Source organism: Arabidopsis thaliana, chromosome 4 (assembly GCF_000001735.4).
Source record: "Arabidopsis thaliana chromosome 4, partial sequence".
Taxonomy (NCBI): Eukaryota; Viridiplantae; Streptophyta; class Magnoliopsida; order Brassicales; family Brassicaceae; genus Arabidopsis; species Arabidopsis thaliana.
The window spans coordinates 8,347,805-8,367,504 of NC_003075.7; the positions used below are offsets into that span (position 1 = coordinate 8,347,805).

Genomic DNA, 19,700 nt, shown 5'->3' on the forward strand with positions numbered 1-19,700 from the left:
ATGCTTCTAGTGGTGAAGGGCACATTAGCATGAAGAGGATGGACTGAATTTGAAAGACCCATGAATATGCACATGCTCTTGTTCCCTACGCCTCTCATGGGTCCTGAATTTAATAACGTATTCCCACGTAACTAGGAAAGAAAAAAGAAACTTAAAACCATGAATATTTGTTTTGTAGTTTTAAAATTGGTTTTGTAATGAAGATTTTAGTTCGTTTCAAAATCTTTTTGGAAACCATTTTAGTCAAAAAATATACCAACAGTTTTCTTAGTTTTCTTAAGAAATTGTTATGTGAAATGTTTTTAGATACATCAAAAATAGTTACAAATTTCAAATATAATCTGTAAAGCCAATAAATGAGAAAATAAAGAGGAAAAGAATAATAAAGTAGGAAAAGTGGAGATAAATTATTTAACGTAAATTTACCTATCATAAATTATATATAGTATTAGCATTTTAAATTTTAAATAGCAAAAATACGAACTCTATAGATTTACTATCACAATTACATATTAAAAAATGATTTCTACTAATTAAGAGATGAAAACAAAAACACAGACTAATTTCAAAAAAAAAAAAAAAGACATATTTAAAGTTATTTTTTTCGTAAACAATTATATTTTCCTATATACTTCCAATATTTTAAATTAAAAACACATGATCATAACAATACCAAAAAAAAAAAATCAATGCATATTGTCCTCTTTTTTTTTTGTTCATGATCTGTTCTTGAACTTCTCCATTGCTCTTGGAGCTGAAAAAAAAACACGAGCATTATTGGAAAAACAGAAAAGAGCCACTTATAGAAACGAACAGAAAAGAAAACTTACCAAGTCCAATTGCTTCGGATCCTTTCATTATGCGCAAACGTTTGCATGACTCGACAAACATCCTGAAATCGGGATTTGGGTTGGTGACTAAATTTAGAAATCTATTGAAAGTGAAAGAATATGTGCCAGCTACAAATGAGGTAACATATTGATGAGTTAGTATTTATATATAAACATCTTCTCTGTCTCTGAGTTCTGTCCCATGCCAACCAAAAGATGGCTGTGCGTGTTTATAACACATGGATATTGATTATCATTTTGTGTATTTTTTTGATAAGTAATATCAATAATAATGCTTTAGAGAATATTGTTTTTTTTGTTTAGAGAATAATTTTGGTCATAATAATGAAAGCAAGAAGAATGAGGAAACTCACGGCCAGGGGACATCACCAACGAGCATCCAGTCACCATCTTTGTCCTCGTAGCTTGGAACATACTCAGAACTGTTCAACAGATCCATCACTTTACTCTCGTTCATGAAATCTATCATCCCTTGTGCTCCATAACTCCCTTAATTAATCAAAATCCCAAAACTTATCATATTAATTAGTCGTATATGGAAAAAACTGTATCGTTAAAAAGAAAAAATTGTAAGTAAACACAAAAATAATAATGATAATTCGACTTATATGTCTGAAAATGCATACCCATGGTAAAGGAGCTGAACATTTTGGCCAAGGCATCAGAGAGATCCTTGTAGCTGGTGTACATCTTGAGGTCAACCTTCCGAAGATAAGGAGCTCCATCCATGGAAACCTTCACAAAGGCGACGGTTCCTCCACCACTACTCATTGCCTCCTCTGCTTCGCCGCTCTTCTGATTAGCCATAACATTTTTCCGGTAGTTCCTCACCGGTGGCCAACCCACCACTTGTGCTCTGCATAGAATATAACAACACACACACACATTCAATAACGTTATTACTTATGCATCCTTACATCTTTCATATATATGTATTTTAAGAACTTTTATATCAACTATTAGTCTTTTTATCTCAAAAAAAAAAAAAAAAAGTCTTCCCTTTTAAGGAAGGTCTTCTTCTTAAGGAATTGTGTAAATAGAACTTACTTAGCAGGAGGCTTAGAAGGGTCTTTAAGGAAGGTCTTCTCCTTGGGAGCTCCATTAGTGTTGAGATCCACATGTCCTTGTTTGTTAGATTGAAGATTAAGTTTGAGATCAACGGTCTCGGAGAAGCCTCTCTTGTTCCCAACACCCGACTTGGCCGGACTTTCAACGGTTTCAGTGCCTCCGGGGAGGCCAAGACAAAGCTCCGTCTCCTTAAGGTTCATATCTCTTCTTGCTGTCTATATATGTCTTAAATCAGAATATGTTTTCTCTCTCTCTCGATAACTCTTGTTGGGGGTGAAGTTTGATAAGAGGGGAACAAGAATGAGGTAAGGAGATAGAGTCGATAATATAAGGGACGAAGAAAGAGACTATAGTACTATACTATAGTGGTAGAAAAAAAACGGTTTAAACCCGTGATTAGTCGTCTGACTTTTCTAATTCTTTAACTATTAAAATACAAAGGTCTATTGTGTATCTGCTGTAGTGCATGGAATCCCTACATTTTCTTGCAATGTGGGTTCTCAACACGTGGCCTTCTGCTAAACGTTGGTAGGTTGTTTTAGTAAATCTCACTCTTTCATGTCAATAACCTGAAAAGTATAGGTGATGAGTGATGACCGTTGATTGTTGAATGATATTGTTACATCTCTTAGGTTTTGAAAATACGAACATACGTTTGCCCAAAATATGTTAAGTAAATAAAAATGAAAATATATTAAGATTCCGAGTAAATAAAAATGATATTATAAAAACATGAGTACCTCTTTCAACATGTCTAAGTAATGTCTTTATTGATCACTTCTATGATTAATGTACTTTTTTAATTGCCTACCAATTTGTTAGACGTTGCCTCCATTGGTCAACTCTTCACGTATCACATCACATGTATACAGAAATTGGGCGGTAAAAATTCCGTGAATCGTATTTGGTCAACATTATTATATGATTTAATCATATAATTATATTTCTTAAAACTTTCGAAGTCAGCATCGGTGAAAATAGTTATGACCAACTAAGTTTGATCCTAATTAAGACGTACAACAAATAATCAATGATAACAATCTTAGTATATATTTTACTTCAATTTGGACCATCTTCTCTCAACATTGTCCTGAAATTCCGGGAAATGATGGGGCAATTTTAGGAAAATGGGCTTGTTCAGTTGTCCATTAAATCATTATTAAAGAGCATAATCAAATTAAAATAAGCTTGTCTTCCGAACCTTCCAATCATGTGGTTCAAGTATAACCACACATGAACGTATAATTTGTTCGACGGAAAGTGCGGCTTTGTGACTATATTTATTAGCATGCTCAATTACATTTTCTTTGTTTAGACGTATTATAATCAAATTTCTTATCATTGATTTTAGTTAATCATTGGATATCAAAAATAATAAGAATATAATGAGCCGTTCAAAACTTAAATAAGCTAAAAGTGCACATGGATTTTACTTGCGATCTCTATATAAACTATACCACCCATTGTTTTGTGGTTATGGGATAATATCCTTTGGAAATCTTTGGAAATAAAATGACTATTATTTTAGATACAATAAAATATTCCAATGATACATAATCCTTTTAATTAATAACACCATAATGAATACTTTACTTAAAAAGTTAAAATATCCAGCAAAAGTTGATATTCAAATCTGATGAAAATATTAAAAGTTACAATCTAACTGAGTATTAGTAAATCAAGATCATGTAAATTTAATATTATCGACATATACAGTCATTTATATTTATTTTTATTAGTATTCAAATAATTATTATAAAACTATTTGGTTGATAATATATCGTTAAATTTGATCATATTACAAATAAACATTTCTTTTATGTCAATAACATTACTTACTGAGTGTTAATAGCTCAATTGTTAAAGACTATAAGACAAAACCTAGAAATCACCAGTTGTAATGACATTTGGAAAGAAACCATATAAAATGCTCTAGTTTGAGAGGACGTATGTTCCTAGGCCTAAACTTTTTAGTAATAAAAATAAAATAAAAAGCAACATCACTTATGCGGAAGCCTATCATATATAAACAACATTAATTAGCACAAACCATTAGTAAAACAGATGCACTACATTCATGATGGACTATTTTAGCATTAGCTTCCGAGTTCCGAGAGCCCAACGAATAATTCTACTTGCACTACATTGGAGATTTCTGGTAAACTTGTTTCTACTTATCTACGTAATTTGCCGTTTCTACTTTCTAGGAGCATAGAAAAATTAAATAAATGTTTTGCCCAAGAAGTAGTCTAATTATTTTCAGATTGGTGGTGCACTGTCGAACAAAGACACATTGCTTGTTCCTTTTTTTGGTTTTCTTGATAGCAAGAACAATCTAATAACCCAAACAATACTAATTTTTGAAATCCTTGAAAGATCGGATTTTATTAACATTTAATGCATAGAATATGACTGAAAAACACGAACAGTAGATATTTATTGATGGGTAACTCGATCTCCGACCTATATCCACAAGAAAACACATCTTCCCTAGTCAAAGTACTATTCAATTGAATCCGGTGAAGATAGTGAGACAAGTCACATCCAATTGGGGAAGCAATAAACATACCAAACCCTCAAAGGCTATGTTTTTGCCTTGTCAACATCCCTCACTCCCCCAATAACCCATTGTTTCTATGACTCCCACCATTCAAATTCTCATTCATTTTTATCTTTTTAATTATTGTTCTCTTTTAGATTTTCAATAACGTTTCTAAACCAATATAATACATATTCATAAAATGAAAATACCTTTTCCTATCTCGCAGCATCTTTCATACTCATCATCTTATTCGTTGTCCATCTTCCCAACCACAAATTCTTCTCTGCATAAACACCTTTCATTAGATGCAACAACATATGCACTTGTCCCTCGAATTAATTTTCTCATCAAATCCTTTTGTTTTCTTCTTAACTGGTTAATTAATGCGTACGATCAATTATCTTCATGCACATATGATTAGGGTTTTGAATCTTATCTATTTCAAGTTCTACAACATGAAGCGTAAATATGGTGAACTTCTATAGTTTGTGGATACTATTGATTTTTGGTAGATGTAAAGAGTGGATATTGTTTGACTACGTGGATCTATTTTTCATTATGCATTATAGATGGTAGGCTCCCGCAGTTCCGCTTGACTTTTAGCCATAAACTCATTTACTCGTTCTAGTGGTAGTGGAGAGGCATATCGTATTTAATTGATATCGTATTATACAAATTTAAAAATGTTTACCTTATTGTTTTACCTACGGATGTCTACGTAAATGTAATCCCTACAATTTTTTTATGTGACCCACCTATGTTTTTAGTTCCAAAAAAGGTAAAGGTGTGGAATTTGGACAGTCGAAGTATAGTATATCCAAAAGTTTTGTCAACGATACTATCCAAAACTCGAATTATTTGTTTCTTTTTTCATATCATCTTTTTTTTATGGCAAATAATTCGAGTTTTGGATCTAAATGTGAGAAAAGTTTTGTGATAATTCAATCATAATTTTTACACGAGAAAAGTTTTCAAGGCACATTGTTTTATACTTATCTAAATTATGTGACCCAACGATACTACTAGACAAGACGAGACAGGTCCAAACAAAGTAGTGACTGATTGGTAGAAGGAGATTTATGAGATGGTCCGGGTTATAATGTTAAGCCATTTTCAAGAAGTTATACGTGTTGGTTCTTATGATATGTAAATCTATTGTGGTCTCTCCTGTGACCACAACAGATTGCATTTGACCACGTGATTTTCTATTTAGCAATCAATTCACGATTGGTATACACAACCCTTATATATATTCCAAACAAAATAATTAATTCTTACATCTATCAAAACTATATTTAAAACGAAAGTCAGACTAATTTCAACATTATAACCATCATGGTTAATCTAAACGAAAGTTAAGAGTAATTTCAACATTACAACCATCATATGGTTCATACTTTTTTTTTTTTTTGAACAACATATGGTTCATACTTTAAATGACCATATTGTTGACGAAGTGAAGTTGATTCTAGGTCTGGACTAACAAACAAACTGATATGTTCATAGATGGAGAACGTATACGACCCAAATTTATTTATTACTTGTAATAACATATTAATAGTGTAAGATATGTGAACACCTTGATAGTCTAGTGCTTGAGTGAATTTGATTTGAAACTTTTTATGTAATTTTTCTGGCACGTGGTATCTTTTTCTTTTAACATCTTTGGATCAACATTGTCCGATATATGGTCTATTTTTACTACGCGAGGTAACGAGATTTAGTAGAATCGAATTCTGATAGAAACGGTGGAATCAGATGGACTTAACTACTTGATTAAAGACACATCCCTCACACGTGACAAACCAAAAAAAATGTTGGACATTTGGATAGTCATGCCAATGGAATGTACTGTACTTGTTCATAGTTGTAAATAACACCAAAAATCAACTGAACTAAGGAAAGAGACTTTAAACATCTTCCCAAGAAACGAAAACTCGAACACATATTCACAAAATGTTCTGTTACCAAAATTACTTCTCATCTGAGAAAAAATAATCTAACATAAAGAATAATTAATTATGAACATACAAGAATATGACAACTGAATAAATATATGATTCCGATTTAGCTACGCATTCGTAAACTAAAATTTTGATTACGATTCTTTATACCTTAGCAGAGATCAATTATTTGTTTCAAAGGTTTTGTTTTTTAAAACAATAGCTGATTATCGACGTAACTACAACTTTTGAATTTGTTTTTATCAATATATACTCTGTCACGTTATGTAGTTGTACTCAAGCAGTTGGTTATTTGTTGTTTAGCAAATGATTCAGTTTGAATCATCTGTTACAATAATATACATAGAACATCAACAATAGTACTGTTCTTGTAAGTGAAGCAAAGTCCCGATTTAGGACCACTTTTTAAGTTTCTTGGATCTAAATGTGTGAATAGCGACATCGCATTAATGTATTACATGAAAGTTTATGGTTTTGATCTGATATTAAGATATATATTTATATGATTCAATAATTCCTTACAAAGTCAAATTTTATTTTTATATCCCAGTGGTTAAATTTATATTACTTGATGATAAGTGTAAAGTTGGAGTATAAAGGATAATAATGCAGATCAACTTATAAACAAGGTCCTACATACATGCATAGATCACAAACCATAGACATAAATAAGAGAATCTGGCACTGATAGTACGATACATAATGTTGGTGGAACCAGAGACATAGTACTAGGACCATGGTAGGAGCTGACCATAGATAGGCATCTTCCTCTGCTTAAAAATGTTTCAACGTATTATATAAATTCTTAAGATAAAGTTTCATATGTTTGACCAAAAAAAAGAAAGATAAAGTTTCATATATCTTTTTGTGACCGTGAAGAAAAAAACATAAATAAAGAAGTCATCCGAGAAGAAAAAAAATCATATAGACCTTTTTTTCACTAAGCCTAAATTTGTAAGTAGTTATAGGATTTAGTTTGACGACCGACGGAAAGCATGGGAGAAAAAGAGATGCACAAGCATCCTCTTAATTTTTGTATGAAATTAAAAGTAAAAATAAATAAATATAAATATATATATATATATATATTATATTCCCTTTTAAAATTCAGTTTTTACTATACAATTATACTGTAAAATAAATCTTGGAATTTTCCTAAAAGTGACGAATACTTGTGATTTTAATAGCTCAAAATGGTAATTTTGTACCGATGTAGAATATGATATATAATTTTGATAATTATCAATCACAAAAATGTTATTAAAAACGTTATTAAAATGTTTACTCTCAGTTTTTCGGTATAGTTTTTATGTACCACTCTTTCTTACAATTTTACATTACTTCATAAAAGTTTACCATTCCAGTTTACAACTAAAAAAATTATACAGATTTGTATTATTAGTCAGACCCAATATTGGATTATAAGATAGGAGGAGTACTTTGATAGTTTGATTAGACATAAAAATACCCTCTAAAGAAAAATATTGGACTCGTGATCAAGTTTGTAGCCTAATGCTCCTATAGTCACATTGCTTCCCATGGGTGACCGGCGATGGATGTAGTAGTGTGGATGCTTATGATTTTTTTTATAAGAACATAATCGACACAAAATATGTATTTGAAATACAGACACATTAGAAGAAGAAAATAAAATTAAAAAGAAACCCCTTTGCACAAAAGAGAAGAAAAGAAAAAGATTAACCCCTAAGGCAGATCCAACAAATGTTGAGTTTGAGTATATGTATCGGCTTAAAGATTTACGTCGATAATTCTAAGCTGTCCAAAATTCATATGGCCCTTTATAAAATTATTATGGCGCGGCCCATCGCGAAACTCATATCTAAGTAAGATAGGAATTCAAGGGCAATTCAAAAAATTATGGAAGGTCTTTTTGTTTTTGTTTACGTCTATTTTTTTATTGTTTTTAAACACAACCACAAAAAGTGAGAGAGAAAACTGTGGCAAGAAGGATCAAAGCATGCAAAACACTAGTGGAGTATACTCCCAACGATCCAGTGCAATATGATAATCTGTGATGAAGATCGAACCATTAATGTCTAGCTTTGATATATAGAGGGTGTAGTGATATTTTTTTTGAAAAATGTGGCGAGGGTGAAGAATAAGACCAAGATGAGACCTCATGTTTATATTTATCGAATGTATAAATATATTTTTGGACTTAGTAATCATTTAAGTAGCTACACAATGACATTAATAATACAAAAAACTATTATATATGTTTTATTTTCGATTCTTTTAAACACAAATATCCTTTATTTATGTTTATAGTATCATTTATGTTTATAGTATCATTTATATTTATAGTATCATTTATGTTTATATTTATAGTATCATTTATGTTTATGTTTATAGTATCATATATTTATGTTTATACTATAAATGATATTTATAGTATCATTTATGTTAATTAAAATTTTGTTTTAATAAGAATAGAAAATTTGATAGAATACAAAGTTGGTATGAATGTAGTACAATTTAAATACAATGTGTCATTTCTCTGACTTGTTTTATATTATATATAAATAATTGCAGTGATAAAGCAATTATAAAAGTATTTCCCTAGTCTCCCTAAGAACTAAGAAGACATGTTTGTTCCACATCAAGATCCGAAGTAGGTAATTGATCAAACGTTGGTTTCCAACGAGAGTAGACTACAACCACATGAGTAGAATGATTAGGTATAGAAACTTTAAGCCATACCAGCTTTGCCCGAGATAAATGAGGATGAGGCTTAATTTCCTTAGATGAACCCACATCATTTTTTTGTGAACGTCGTCAAAATTAAATTGTCTCTTAATTAACTTGCCCTTGAGACACATCCCTAGATGGAGAAAGACATAACCATGGCAAGGAAACTCTTATAATTTAGTTTCCACCTCTAATCTAGCTTGAGATAGACTCATCTATCGTTTGAACAAATTTCAGCAACTATTGCTTCTAAGCTAACACCTAATAATAAATAGTGTTGCTTTGGTACAATGGTAAAGGAGAGAAAATTCTCCGTCACCTGGGTTCGAGTATAATTGACCATCAGGGTTCGAATTCTAACATAGTTTTTTCGGGTGCCAATATTACTCTTTGGACTTAAAAAGAAAAAAAGAATTAGACCATGACTATTGACTACCCAAATATATATGGATACTTAAGTTGTTACCCTAGCCAAAAATATTATAAGTATGCGCAAATCTAGGATGAAAACGATGTTCATGAGACTTCTCATGCTGAGGATAAACTAGGCACGCTGCATGCATGTTTTCGGCATTAGTTCTCGTGTAAAAAATATTATTAGGATGATTTATGTAGTTTTGGTTGAATCCTCTTGGTGAAAATTCTTTTGACCTAACGAAGTATTTTATTCGTCATACCTATGCAATATTCGCAGTAGATAACAACCATTTGATATTCTTCATAAGTTAATCCACCTTATCCTTCAACGTTTTCATTTTTGTGTGAATCATTATCCTAACTATGTGTCATCTATCGTAATATTGAGTGATTGTTGATATATGATGCTAAATTCTCGGCCAGACGCTCAACGTTATCATCTTGTTCACCAAATCGCTACTGGTATTATCTAAATTCTTATCATGAATTTTTCTTCAGGAGTGAAACCTCTTTGAACCTATTGTTTGGACATGCTAAAATGCAGTCTTTGAGTTATTCTTAGGGTTCACATAATGAGTTAACACTTTCTTGGTAGAATTTATAGATCATGTATGTTCCACATAAGGGTTGTCTTTGATAAGGTGAGAGATCTGGCGAAGAATATTTCGCCCATAAGAGTTGGCGGTGATGCGGTATAAACTCAACCTGAACCGAGTATATAAAAAGTGGTTTAAAGATGGCACACGTGCATTTCTTAAGTTATGGTATGTGTAGATAAATGATTTGAATTGTGACTTAAATCTTTGTGGCTCAGCTTTTTGTCCTTTCTACGATTTGATTTTGGACCATACCTTTTCAATACGTTCCAAATTTTGTCAGGAATTCATCACACGAGTGTAAATTGTACCTACATTGTAACATCTCACATGCAAAGTTTTTTTTAATGCAAGTTAAATGCACACGCTTATACATCTGTTTTTCTACATATATGTAGTTGTATACCTTTAAATGAATAATCATTTCGAATAATAATTTCAAATTACTTGAATTTTTATTATTTACCGAAAGATGGTGAATAGTTAAACATGTATATCATATACTTTGATTAAAACTGAAAAGTGTGATTAGTGCAAAATAATGTTTTAAAAGTTTCCGTTTTCGCTAAAAGAAAAACCTTAATATTTTATTAGTTCTCCTTAAAGGTAAAAATCCACAGAATTTATTCGAAATTTTTCTAACCATTTTTGATGAAAATAGTCTTCTAAAATTTACCTTAAACTTAAAGCATAACCTTTAAATTTAACTATTTTGTTTAATTTATATATTTTAAGAACCTTTTTGCAACCATTCTTTTAGTTTAGACCCCAAAAAAGGAGAAAACAAAGGAAAAAATTCAATTAGTCAATTCTTATCTATAAACAGTACAGAAGACAAGAACAAAGAGAAAGATAAGAGAGAACACGTAAGAGGAATGAGAACCAAGTGAGTGCATTTCACATCAAAGTTGAGAGTGAGCATTGGCATGTTCATTGTTTGCTCAACGACCCTAAAAGTGTCTACTGGTGGATTGTGTCCCCATTCCTATGAATTTTGCACGCTCTAAAGTATTAACATAACATGTGATTGCCAAAAAAGAAAAAAAAAACAGGCAAAATTTTCTGTTTTTTTTTTTAAAATTGCAGTGAAGAGTTTGATAGGTTTTAGTAATTAACATGCCACACGAAACTCTCAAAGCTTAGGTATGGATTCTTGTATCGTTGACAATCGATATGCATATGAGAACAAACTACACACCATATTTGATAAATATGTAAGAAAATGAATATTCATCAACATGCGTTGAACATGGTTTAGCGTGAAAATAACAGTTAACATGGACACATGGTGACATAAGTATAAATGATATTATCATGATTCACCTACCTGCAGGAGATCCATCTATTGGGATCAGAAAATCCGTTATACTATTATATAGCATGTAAACTCTACAATTATGTTATCATCTCCCACACAATGAGAGGGATTTCCAAAACAGATTTAACAAATGTTACTTCTTATAAGCATACGTCTTGTTTTATATTGAACACGCAAGCCTCTAGCGACTAGCATCTCTGTATTTCATGATCAAGTTTATACATATACTTTTTTATTTGTTATACTCTTTATGTTTTTTTTAATAAAAAAAATTGTTTTGGATGAATATGAAAAGAATAAGAAACTAGAAATAACTTTTTGATTAATAATAGTTCAATAATATGAGTACTAATTATTAATTTAAAACACAAATGTTGTATGGAAAAACAAAAACAACAACTAAAATGACAAAAAATTGTTCAACCATCTTATAAACTTTAAACGTAGGGAGCATTACTTTATACTTGTTGTAAAAACGATAATGCTTATTGGTAAAATAACCCATATACATTTTGATTTGTCAATATGTTCATATATGATCTAGTTTTTGTTCTCGTTGTCGCTAGATAGACAATAAAATTTCTTAGTGGACAGTGATTGTGGAATGAATATACGCCCAACACAAATATAAACATCAAATTAAGGTGCATGCGGTATGGGAATTGCAAGTTAAATGAACATAGTTATGCGTAATTTCGAGAAGGGATTAATTGTATTACCTTGCTCGAAATACCACATGGGCCGTGTCCCCAAAAGCCCATTTAAAATGGTTTTTTTTTTTTTTTAAATCATCTCTTTAGATATTTTTTTCAACTCTTTTTCAACAAAATATATAGTTTCATATAGATATTTGTATTTATAATAAATGTTAAAATGAAATTTTACACAATAATTAAAATAAAATAAATAGAAAAAATGTTATTTGAGACAGCATATCACATGGCCTTACCATACTTCCTGCATCCATTATTCCATTAAGAACACTCTTCACCCTCATCCACATGCATCTCCCTCCCCAATTTATTTACTATTGATCATAATTGTACAAACCTATACTTACAATTTATATATGTGTCTACGAGAAAATAAATAATATTTTACAGTGTTTTGTCTATTATTTTGTTCTATAGTTTCTTGCAAACAAAACATTACTTTTCACGCAAAAACTGTCGAAATATTTATAAAAGGAAATTGTTAATTCTTCGATACAAATTGACCATTAATATTTGATCATCTATTCTAGACATCTACTCTACCATATACCAAACCTTTACACAAAAATGAAATATTTTCATGAAAACTACCCCACAACTGGGGTGATCGAAAAAGCTTGATCTATATGATCAACATGTCCAACACTAGTTTCATTTTTTCTACTATGATATCCGATGATCCAATCTGAACTATACAAAATGTATCTAGATATTTTCTTGAATCAATCCGAATAACGAATAGTTGCAAAACATAAACCTAGCGTGATCGTGTGGTAGAAGGACGAAGGTCGAGAAGTTCTCTTACTCTTATGATTTTCTCTTTACTCATTTGACCGTAAGAGAAAGAAACGGCTAGGATCTCGCGTACGCAACTGGCGGAGACAAATCAGGACCGTTGAAAATAAGAAAGAAGCCGCGTCCAAAATCTTTGTGTCCCACCTTTGTCCCCTTGCCTCTAACTTGCCTCCTCATGCTCCCCGACAACGTCATAATTCATATCTCTCTCTCTCTCTCGTTAACCCTAATTTCAAAGCATCTTTCCTTATATAAATCTCTCTCTCTCCCTCACCATTACACAACACACACAAGCATTTTCAAGGATATCAAATCACAATCCCAAGAAGAGCAATAACAAGAGAAGAAGAAGTAGTTCAAGAATTAAGGAAGAGAGCTTCTCCGTTAAAGTATAGTGAGAGAATATGGAAGTCACCAATGGGCTTAACCTTAAGGACACAGAGCTTCGTTTGGGATTACCCGGAGCACAAGAAGAACAACAACTAGAACTTTCTTGCGTCAGAAGCAACAACAAGCGCAAGAACAACGACTCAACAGAAGAATCTGCTCCTCCTCCTGCAAAGTAAGTTGAGATCTGAAAGTTATAGTTTTAATATCCAAACTTCTTGATATCAATCGGTGTACTAATAATGAATCTTGATTTGTAAACTTCAGAACACAAATCGTTGGATGGCCTCCAGTGAGATCTAACCGTAAGAACAACAACAACAAAAACGTGAGTTATGTGAAAGTGAGTATGGACGGAGCTCCATATCTCCGTAAGATAGATCTCAAGATGTACAAAAACTATCCAGAGCTTCTCAAAGCACTAGAGAACATGTTCAAGTTCACAGTAGGTGAATATTCCGAGAGAGAAGGCTACAAAGGATCTGGATTTGTACCTACTTATGAAGACAAAGATGGAGATTGGATGTTGGTCGGTGATGTTCCATGGGACATGTTCTCTTCATCTTGTCAAAAACTCAGAATCATGAAAGGATCCGAAGCTCCTACTGCCTTATGATCCATTGTCTCAAAACACCTTTTGGTCGAGGCAAAAACAAATTCTACTTTGTTTAGATAAAAAAAAGTTTGGTGTAAAGAAAGAAAAAGCAATAGGGTTACAAATACGTTATATAGATGTAAACTAGCTTTGGTTAATTCTGTAAAAGATGAGTTTTGATTATACGAAGTTTATATGTATGCTCAAGATATTTGATACTAACATAACCAATAAAGTTTAGTATTTGATACTAACATAAGTTTGGGACATAGTGAAAGATATAAAATTTTGGATTAAGAAATGGGCAATGTAATGGATATCACTATCGAAAGTTTTCAACTTTTTTTTGTTTTGTTTAATATTAGATGGCGAGAATCTTTAGTCACTACCCAATAACTTGCTCCACCAATTTGGGATTTGACTTGAGCTCTTCTCATCGTCATCTTCGTCGCCTTCTTTTCCGATCTACTTTCATCACTCCTTCACTCACTCAGTCTCCGTAAGCTCTTCTTCTTCTTCTCTCAGTCTCTGTTTTTCAATCCGAAAATTCATTACTTTGATGGTGTTACCACGAATTGAGAATCATTGATGGTATTGCTTTGATGGGTATCGTTTATATGACAGTTTTTAATCCGAAAGTTTATTACTTTGATTGGTTTTTTGTTTGTTCTGTTTTAACGAATTTGAAGCCAATCATATCTACTAAGAACTTGATTGGTTTAGAGTTATGGATGATGAATCTGATTAATGGAATTGTTTTGCAATCATTAGTGATTTATGAGATACTTGTTTCAGTTACAAGAATTGGATTCGAAGATTTGTAGCTATGGATTCTTCTGGAACTGATTCGGCTAAAGAATTGCATGTTGGTTTGGACCCAACTACAGAGGAAGAGTATGCCACACAGTCAAAGTTACTTCAAGAGTTCATTAATATTCCCAGCATTGATAAAGCTTGGATTTTTAATTCTGATTCTGGTAATCACTTTTGCATATTCAAGTTGGGACTTTGTAAATTAAGATTTTTGAGTCTTTTGTTGTTGAAAATCATCTTCCCAAATGAAATGATGTTTTCACTTTGATGCTCTTACTACAGGTTCTCAGGCAATGTTTGCCTTGAGTCAAGCAAACCTTTTGGCTAATAAAAAGAAGAAGTTTATGTTGTCGGGTCATATTTCGAACGAAAGTAACCAATCTGTAAACTTTCACTGGGCGCCATTTCCCATCGAGATGACTGGTGCATCGGCTTTTGTCCCATCTCCATCGGGATTGAAGCTCCTTGTAATTCGAAATCCTGAAAATGAATCTCCTACAAAGTTTGAGATATGGAATTCTTCTCAGCTAGAGAAGGAGTTCCATATTCCACAGAAAGTTCATGGCTCTGTATACGTTGATGGATGGTATGGCACTTTGTTTTTGGCTGATTTTTAAAGACAAGTTCTTGTAGAAGTATAAAAATGAGTAAGGCTTATGTATGATAGGTTTGAAGGGATCTCTTGGGATTCAGATGAGACTCATGTTGCGTATGTCGCCGAGGAGCCATCTCGTCCCAAGCCTACATTTGATCATCTTGGTTATTACAAGAAAGAAAATTCTTTGGACAAGGGTATTGGAAGCTGGAAAGGTGAAGGGGATTGGGAAGAGGAATGGGGAGAAGCATACGCCGGAAAAAGGCAGCCTGCACTGTTTGTTATCAATGTTGACAGGTTTCCATCAATCTCTCCATAAGAAAAGAACAACTACCCAGTACTTTTTATGATGGTTGTTTCTCTTTTTCTGTTAACAGTGGAGAGGTCGAGCCAATCAAAGGAATTCCTAGATCAATAAGTGTTGGACAGGTTGTTTGGAGTCCAAACAGTAATGGATCAGCTCAATATTTGGTTTTTGCCGGTTGGTTAGGAGATAAAAGAAAGTTTGGTATTAAGTACTGCTACAACAGACCATGTGCCATATACGCAATTAAGTTCACATCGGATGAACCAAAGTAAGTTGGCAACTTCTATAACTACTAAAAGACAGCTTAATAATTCCTAATTTCCGAAAAAATATCTTATAAAGTTTGTGTTTACTTGTGTTTCAGAGATGATGACGCAAATGAATTCCCTATTCATAATTTGACTAAGAGCATAAGCAGCGGGTTTTGTCCTCGGTTCAGGTTTACTTCTTATGAATTTTTTCCTTAACTTAGAAAAGTTATGTAGAGTATTTGTTGTCCTTGTTACTCTGTTTCTAACTGAGCGTTCTTGCACAACTTTGTTAAACATTTCCCTTATATATAGTGGTGTTGATTTGCAATGTTCATTTTAATTATGACCTGTTTAAAACTTACTGTAGTCACCATACATTGTTTCCTTCCCTCACAGCAAAGATGGCAAATTTCTTGTGTTTGTATCCGCAAAGACCGCTGTTGATTCTGGGGCGCATTGGGCAACCGAGTCACTTCATAGGATTGACTGGCCAAGTGATGGGAAACTTCCTGAGTCAACAAATATCGTTGATGTGGTGAGATTATGCGGACCTTTTTCTCTCTTTATATTCCAATGTATAAATCTTTCAACACAAACAAATTTTTTTTCCTAGAGGAATAAGATATAGCAATCAAATTGATATATCTGTTATATGTTATTTGATAATATTCAAATATGTCTTATAATGCAGATTCAAGTTGTGAATTGTCCTAAGGACGGTTGTTTCCCTGGGCTCTATGTTACCGGCCTTCTGAGTGATCCATGGCTGTCAGATGGACATAGCCTTATGTTGTCTACCTACTGGCGCAGTTGTCGAGTTATACTCAGCGTAAATTTGCTAAGGTGGCTGATGAATTAATATGGAAAGTTTCAGAATTTCCTCCTGCTGCTGTACTGACTGATGAATATATCTTGACAATATTACAGCGGTGAAGTGTCACGTGCCAGCCCTAGTGATTCAGATTATTCATGGAACGCTCTTGCGCTAGATGGTGATAGTATTGTTGCTGGTAAAATCTCTTGAGCAAGTTCCTAATCTCAGTTATTATCTGTTACAATACCATCTTAAATACCTACCAGACTTGAAACAACATTGCATTTTCTTTCTCTGAGTAGTGTCTAGCAGCCCGGTGAGTGTTCCTGAAATTAAGTATGGAAAGAAAGGTCTCGATTCAGCTGGGAAGCCTTCATGGCTCTGGTCGAATATCCAAAGCCCGATCAGATACTCTGAGAAGGTAAAAGCATATATTGCTAGACCGTTTTGATTCAAATGATGTTAGGCTTTTTCCTTATCTATCTTTGTTTTAATTGTGGCAGGTTATGGCAGGGCTTTCATCTCTTCAGTTTAAAATTCTAAAAGTACCAATTAGTGATGTTTCTGAAGGTCTTGCCGAAGGTAATTTACACTTAATTTTGATTTTGACAATAAGTATTCTTTCCTAGACTTCGGCTCTGAATACTCTGTTATTGTTCATGGCAGGAGCCAAAAATCCTATTGAAGCAATATATGTATCGTCATCCAAGTCTAAGGAGAATGGGAAATGTGATCCCTTAATTGCTGTTCTTCATGGAGGTCCTCATTCTGTTTCACCATGCAGCTTCTCCAGGACTATGGCCTATCTCTCCTCAATTGGATATAGTCAGCTGATTATAAATTACAGGTTTACTTATGAGCATGTATACAGCTCTGAATTCCACTAGTTCATCAACCTTCAGGAGATCCTAACTTGGTTTTTGGTAATTCATTTGAATTGAAGGGGTTCATTAGGATATGGGGAAGATGCTTTGCAGTCTCTACCTGGCAAAGTTGGATCGCAGGTATTTTATACATGCGCATGTAATGTCATTTTTCTTCTTTCGGACTTACATTCTGCTTAATTGATAAGCTTCTCTGACGCAGGACGTGAAAGATTGTCTCTTGGCTGTAGATCATGCCATTGAAATGGGAATTGCAGACCCGTCTAGAATAACCGTGCTAGGTGGTTCTCATGGTGGGTTTCTGACCACTCACTTGATTGGCCAGGTACTACTGCAAATACCTCTCAAGTATCAGTCACTGGATTAGAGATCATCATCCTTATACCGTAATATTCCTATAGGCCCCGGATAAATTTGTGGCAGCAGCTGCAAGGAATCCCGTATGCAACATGGCATCAATGGTTGGGATTACAGATATACCTGATTGGTGTTTCTTTGAAGCCTATGGGGACCAGAGTCACTATACAGAAGCCCCCTCAGCCGAAGATCTCTCTCGGTTTCATCAAATGTCTCCTATATCACACATCTCAAAGGTAAAACCACAACTTCCATTCTCCAGTACTCTTTCAAGACATTTAATGATTCCTCTTGTGTATTTACATCTGCAGGTGAAAACACCTACTTTGTTTCTTTTGGGAACTAAGGATCTCCGTGTTCCCATATCAAACGGATTTCAAGTAAGATCCCTTTTTCGCCGTTCATTTGAAAGAATTTGCAACTTGTTCAAGTTTGCAGACTCTCAAAACTCATTGGTAATGGTGTCTAATCCGGAATTATTGTTTTCTATATAGTACGTGAGGGCGTTGAAGGAGAAAGGAGTTGAGGTTAAAGTTCTTGTATTTCCCAATGACAATCATCCCTTAGATAGGTAAGACACCAAAGCCTGCCATTTTTTGTTGTTCATAGTTAAATGATCTCTTTGAGAATGGTTTTAATTTTAAAACATTTGTTTGCTTCTTGTGATTGTTAATGCAGACCACAGACGGATTATGAAAGCTTTCTCAACATTGCTGTCTGGTTCAACAAGTACTGCAAGCTGTGAACACTTGATTTTTTTTCCGTATACTGAGTTTGTTTTCTTACAAAATTGGAGTTCGAAGAAATGAACGTTTAAAGAATAATCATTTGGTTCACCAATCTTAGTGCAATGAAAGACTGCCACTTTCTGGCATTTCAGTTCGTGTCATAAACGTTTTGAAATTAAAGTTCATAGGTTCTTTTCTGCAATCAAACGCATGAGTGAAAAAATAAATGAGCTGGTAAAAATTAAGGCTGGATTGTTTTACATACAAATAAGAGTAGGTGCAAGAGTTTGCAGATGTAATTGTAAGTTATTTTGCTTGGATTCCACCAACGTGTCCTAACAACTTAAAAGAAAAAAATTCAAGATAAGCAAAATGTTTAAAGTTTATAAAAACACTATAAACATATTATTGTAGTTAAGAAATCTAATATGTAATGCTTCTTCTTGTCAACAAAATGAAATGGTTTCATCTTTGAAAATTTTATTAAGAAATGGGACGACATTGAAAAACAAAATGTGTTCCAAATTGTGGAGTTTTCAGATTGATCCTTATAAATATTGTCATGTTTTTCAATGAATCTAAAAGATTTTTTTTTTTGTTCGCGGGTTTCCAACTCGAATGAACTCTAAAACGATTATATGTGTATTTTTTTTAATATGTTTTACAGGTATATTTTAAATATTAATATATATGTTTGATTAATTAGTAATCGATTTGATCAATATGAGAGTGGAAATATATTTTGTTCGTTTTTCAATCAACAACATGAATTATGTTGGTTTAAATTCGACGGTTTAAACGTTCCAAAACAAAAATATTTTATTAATTTATTTAAAACATTATAACTGACACATAACAGTTTTGAAGTTTGATATCAAACGAACAAAATTACGCGGGAAAACCGATCAAGCTCTTAGATATATTGACAATTGTAGCTAGTAAAATGTCATGTTTTAAAAAATTGATATCAAACGAAAAAATTTACACCGTAAAACC

General features: G+C 32.8%; 3 protein-coding genes and 1 long non-coding RNA gene across 7 annotated transcripts; 3 read left to right on the forward strand and 1 right to left on the reverse strand.

The window, feature by feature from the left end:
- Positions 1-17: 17 nt before the first annotated feature.
- Positions 18-2,459, reverse strand: IAA14 (indole-3-acetic acid inducible 14; the record flags this gene model as incomplete). Of its 4 annotated transcripts, NM_117535.5 has the most annotated exons (5): positions 1,899-2,459; positions 1,478-1,707; positions 1,205-1,340; positions 831-892; positions 18-754 (listed from the first exon to the last, which is right to left on the reverse strand). In NM_117535.5, exons 1-5 carry the CDS (start codon positions 2,117-2,119, stop codon positions 717-719), a joined length of 687 nt encoding a protein of 228 aa, NP_193191.2. In that variant the 5' UTR covers positions 2,120-2,459. The 4 variants fall into 4 exon arrangements, with proteins under 4 accessions (NP_193191.2, NP_001329483.1, NP_001329484.1 ...); NM_001340945.1 differs by lacking the exon at positions 18-754 and having other exon boundaries at positions 775-892; NM_001340946.1 differs by lacking the exons at positions 18-754; positions 831-892 and having other exon boundaries at positions 1,201-1,340.
- A 2,067-nt stretch (positions 2,460-4,526) lies between these two features.
- On the forward strand, positions 4,527-4,831 carry AT4G06200. The gene has a single exon (NR_141978.1). It is a non-coding gene; the product is annotated as an other RNA (long non-coding RNA).
- An 8,360-nt stretch (positions 4,832-13,191) lies between these two features.
- On the forward strand, positions 13,192-14,229 carry IAA1 (indole-3-acetic acid inducible). Its single transcript, NM_117536.4, has 2 exons — positions 13,192-13,535; positions 13,628-14,229. Exons 1-2 carry the CDS (start codon positions 13,378-13,380, stop codon positions 13,974-13,976), a joined length of 507 nt encoding a protein of 168 aa, NP_193192.1. The 5' UTR covers positions 13,192-13,377; the 3' UTR covers positions 13,977-14,229.
- Positions 14,230-14,312: 83 nt separating this feature from the next.
- AARE (acylaminoacyl-peptidase-like protein) lies at positions 14,313-18,956 on the forward strand. Its single transcript, NM_001340948.1, has 18 exons — positions 14,313-14,454; positions 14,751-14,932; positions 15,051-15,354; positions 15,436-15,660; positions 15,741-15,938; positions 16,035-16,109; positions 16,318-16,456; positions 16,613-16,764; positions 16,849-16,931; positions 17,038-17,156; positions 17,239-17,317; positions 17,402-17,582; positions 17,679-17,739; positions 17,822-17,944; positions 18,021-18,212; positions 18,288-18,356; positions 18,471-18,547; positions 18,655-18,956. The coding sequence occupies exons 1-18, from the start codon at positions 14,321-14,323 to the stop codon at positions 18,719-18,721; spliced, it is 2,460 nt and encodes an 819-aa protein (NP_001319939.1). The 5' UTR covers positions 14,313-14,320; the 3' UTR covers positions 18,722-18,956.
- The last annotated feature ends 744 nt before the right edge of the window (positions 18,957-19,700 follow it).